A 3,778-nucleotide genomic window follows, 5' to 3' on the forward strand; every position below is an offset into this window, starting at 1 on the left:
CGGACGCACGACATTTTGATCGCCCAAATTTGCCTGCAGTAACACCGAGCAACCAGCCGGGGGTTGTGAAACCGAAGAAACGGGGACTGAATTAACATGCCCGGTGAAAACAACATGCATAGCATAGCATAGCAATTGCTGTTGATTGGGGTCTATATAAGGGAGGTTGATCAACGTATGCCTGCACAGAGACGCATAGGTTGCAGGCAACTGACAAACATGGCTAACGCGAAGCTGCTGGCCGTATTTGCTCTCCTGCAGGTCCTATCGGTCCTCCTCCACGTCCATGGCGTCTCCGGGGCCATCAGCCTGACGCACAAGCGTGCAAAGCGGCCCGGCGGCGGGAAATGCCACATCAGCGGCTTCCTCCGCGGCAAGGCCGGCAAGTGCAACCCGGAGCACGGTTCCGACTGTTGCGTCTCCGGCCACCGCTACCCGCAGTTCCGGTGCTCGCCCCCGGTGTCGGCGGAGACGCCGGCGATCCTGACGCTGAACAGCTTCGCGGCAGGAGGAGACGGTGGAGGCAAGTCCTTCTGCGACAACCGGTTCCACCCGGACAGCGCGCGGGTGGTGGCGCTGTCCACGGGGTGGCTGCGCCTGGACGGCACGCGAAGGTGCAACAAGATGATCCGCATCAACGGGAACGGGCGGTCGGTGCTGGCCAAGGTGGTGGACGAGTGCGACTCGGTGAACGGCTGCGACGAGGAGCATAATTTCGAGCCACCGTGCCCGAACAACGCCGTGGACGGATCGCCGGCGGTGTGGAAGGCGCTGGGGCTCAAGCAGTCGATTGGAGAGTTCAAGGTCACCTGGTCTGATGTCTGAGCTAAGACCCGCCAGGGAGACCTGTGTGCACCTCACTTACTATATGCAGCGTGTGGTGGGTGAGATGCTACGTACGTACGTACGTACTCTTGGTGGCGGAGTTGCTGCTAATCTAACTAAATAAGCCGCCGTTCGCGTATGTTTTCTCAGGTTTATGTATTTGTTATGTTTCGATGCTAGTATGCTACTCCCTCTGTCTCAAAATAACTGTCTCAACTTTGTACTAGCTCTAATACAAAGTTGTACTAAGCTTAAGACACTTATTTTGGGACGTAGGGAGTACTTGCTGGCTAAATACCCGTGTGTTGTTGCGGAGCGACAAAAAAAAATATGATTATGTAAATGATGTGCCTCACGTACGTGTTAATTACTCCGACCTTTCTTCTACCAAATACTACCTTGTTCTTGCTCTTGTCGCCATGCATCTCTTTCCCTCCATCACAATCCACAAGACGGTTTCAAAAAACAATCCACAAGACACTACTAGGATTGACGGTTTTGCCAAGTGTCGGACACTTGGCAAACAAGAAACTCCCTCTGTTTTTAAATATAAGTTTTTGTTAGAGATTTAACTAGGAGAATATATACGAAATAAAGTGAACGAACATACACTTTAAAATATGTCTATATATATATATTTGTATTTAGCCCTTTAGTGGAACTTCTAAAAAGACTTATATTTAGGAACAGAGGGAGTACTTGCCAAATGTTCTGGTTTTGACATTAGATTTTAGTATGGTGAAAAACTTAATTAAGATGACTTCAAATGAAAAGTTCTCAATATGAGAACGTTTTGTATTGTCATAATGAGAAACTTTGGTATTTGGGTTATCACCATCCGTTCTCATCTAAAGGGACGAAATTATACTTAAAGTATTAAGATTTGGTATTCAGAGTACTATTCGACCGATTACACCTTCAAGATGGATTGATATGCAAAATGTCTCAACATGAAAAAGTTCCGTCTCGTCGAGACATTCGATTTTGATATAATGATAGTCTTAATCAAAATTGGTATGCAAAAATTAGAGTCAAAACGGTGTGCTGCAAAGGTCTGCCCTTGAAGTTCCGGGTACAAATTCTCGGGAGGTTCCGGGCTAGACAAAAAGTTTGCAGGTGATATGCCTTGAAAACTGGACTACTTGTCCCGGGCATGTGGGGTTTCTGGTCCATAAAATACCCACACTTGTGCACCGCACTTCCGGACGGGTTTCCTTCGACGTGACTTGTGATGTATCACCCCCTGGCGTCGAGGGTACACGGTAACGTGTTCATGTGCGAACACACTTTTTGAAGATTCCGTTGGGGGCGAAGCTTTGAATGGTCTCCAGCCCGCGTTCTTGCTACCAAGAGATCGTCATCGGGTTTGCAATCTACAATGGTAATATGAATATCAATTCACTTATGTACATGCAAATAATGCTTATGTTGTTGCTAGATCGTTTAATGAGTGATATGTATCCAACGTACCTATAATTTTTTATTGTTCCATGTTGTTATATTATCATCCTTGGATGTTTTATAATCATTTTATAGTAACTTTATATCATTTTTTGGGACTAACCTATTGACATAGTGCTTAGTGCGAGTTATTATTTTTTGCTTTTTTTTCCTTCACAGAAAATCAATATCAGATGAAGTCCAAATGCCACGAAACTATTTGGAGATTTTTTTTGTACCAGAAGGAAGCATCAGGACAAAGGATACCAACCAGGGGAGGTACATGAGGCCCACTAGGCCCTTGGCGCGCCCTAGATGGTAATGGGAGCCTCAGGCACCTCCTCCATCGCCTGTGAGCTCTATAAATACTCCAATATTCCAGAAACCCTAGAGAGCCGATGAAAAATCGTTTCAACCGCCGCAAGTTCCAGAAGCCACGAGATCCCATCTAGAACCCGTTCCGGAGGGGAACACAGTCAAAAAGGGGTTCATCGTCCTCATTGGTGCTCCTCTGATGATGCGTGAGTAGTTCATATCAGACCTACGGGTCCATAGGCATTAGCTAGATGTCTTTTTCTCTCATTTTGCTTCTCAATACAATGGTCTCTTGGAGATCTATTTGATGTAACTCTTTCTTTTGCGGCGTGTTTGTTGGGATCCGATGAACTATGAGTTTATGATCAGATCTATGAAATTATATCCATGCTTGATTATTATAGCCTCGTATTTCTTCTTCGATATTTGAGTTTTTTTGGCCAACATGATCTTTTTATCTTGCAATGGGAGAAGGTGCTTTGTGATGGGTTCGATCTTGCGTTGCTAAATCTCAGAGACAGAAAGAGACATGACACGCATGTATAGTTGCTATTGAGGATAAGATGATGGGGTATTCTCCTACATGAATAAATCATGTCTACATCATGTCACTGTTCTTAAAGCATTACTCCGTTTCTCCATGAAATTAATACACTAGATGCATGCTTGATAGCGGTCGATGTGTGGAGTAATAGTAGTAGATGCAGGCACGAGTGAGTCTACTTGTCTTGGACGTGATGCCTATATATGCGATCATTGTCTAGGATATTGTCATAATTATTCGCTCTTCTATCAATTGCCCAATAGTAATTTGTGTACCCACCGTTTGCTATTTTCTCGAGAGAAGTCACTAGTGAAACCTACGGCCCCGAGGTCTATTTTACATCATCTATTTGCAAGATCTATTTTTCTATTCAAGTTTCCAATTTATTTGCTCTTTTATTCTTAGATCTATATATCAAAAAACCCAAAACATATTGCTGCGTTTTATTTACCATTACTTTATTTGCATCTATAAATCTAACTTCTTACTCTTTTATTTTACCCACGAGGGATTGACAACCCCTACACACATTGGGTTGCGAGGATTTGTTATTTGTGTGCAGGTATTGGTTACATAGTCTTGTGGATCTTCCTACTGGATTGATACCTTGGTTTCATAAATGAGGGAAATACATGACGTCACTATGCTACATCA

General features: G+C 44.3%; 1 protein-coding gene across 1 annotated transcript; it reads left to right on the forward strand.

The window, feature by feature from the left end:
* The first annotated feature begins 219 nt into the window (after positions 1-219).
* On the forward strand, positions 220-825 carry LOC123446979 (putative ripening-related protein 4). The gene has a single exon (XM_045123528.1). It carries the CDS (start codon positions 220-222, stop codon positions 823-825), a length of 606 nt encoding a protein of 201 aa, XP_044979463.1.
* The last annotated feature ends 2,953 nt before the right edge of the window (positions 826-3,778 follow it).

Source organism: Hordeum vulgare, chromosome 4H (assembly GCF_904849725.1).
Source record: "Hordeum vulgare subsp. vulgare chromosome 4H, MorexV3_pseudomolecules_assembly, whole genome shotgun sequence".
Taxonomy (NCBI): Eukaryota; Viridiplantae; Streptophyta; class Magnoliopsida; order Poales; family Poaceae; genus Hordeum; species Hordeum vulgare.

Excerpts from the sequence above, each read along its gene's own strand:
- LOC123446979 (XM_045123528.1), top strand. The coding sequence starts at position 220 with ATGGCTAACGCGAAGCTGCTGGCCGTATTTGCTCTCCTGCAGGTCCTA.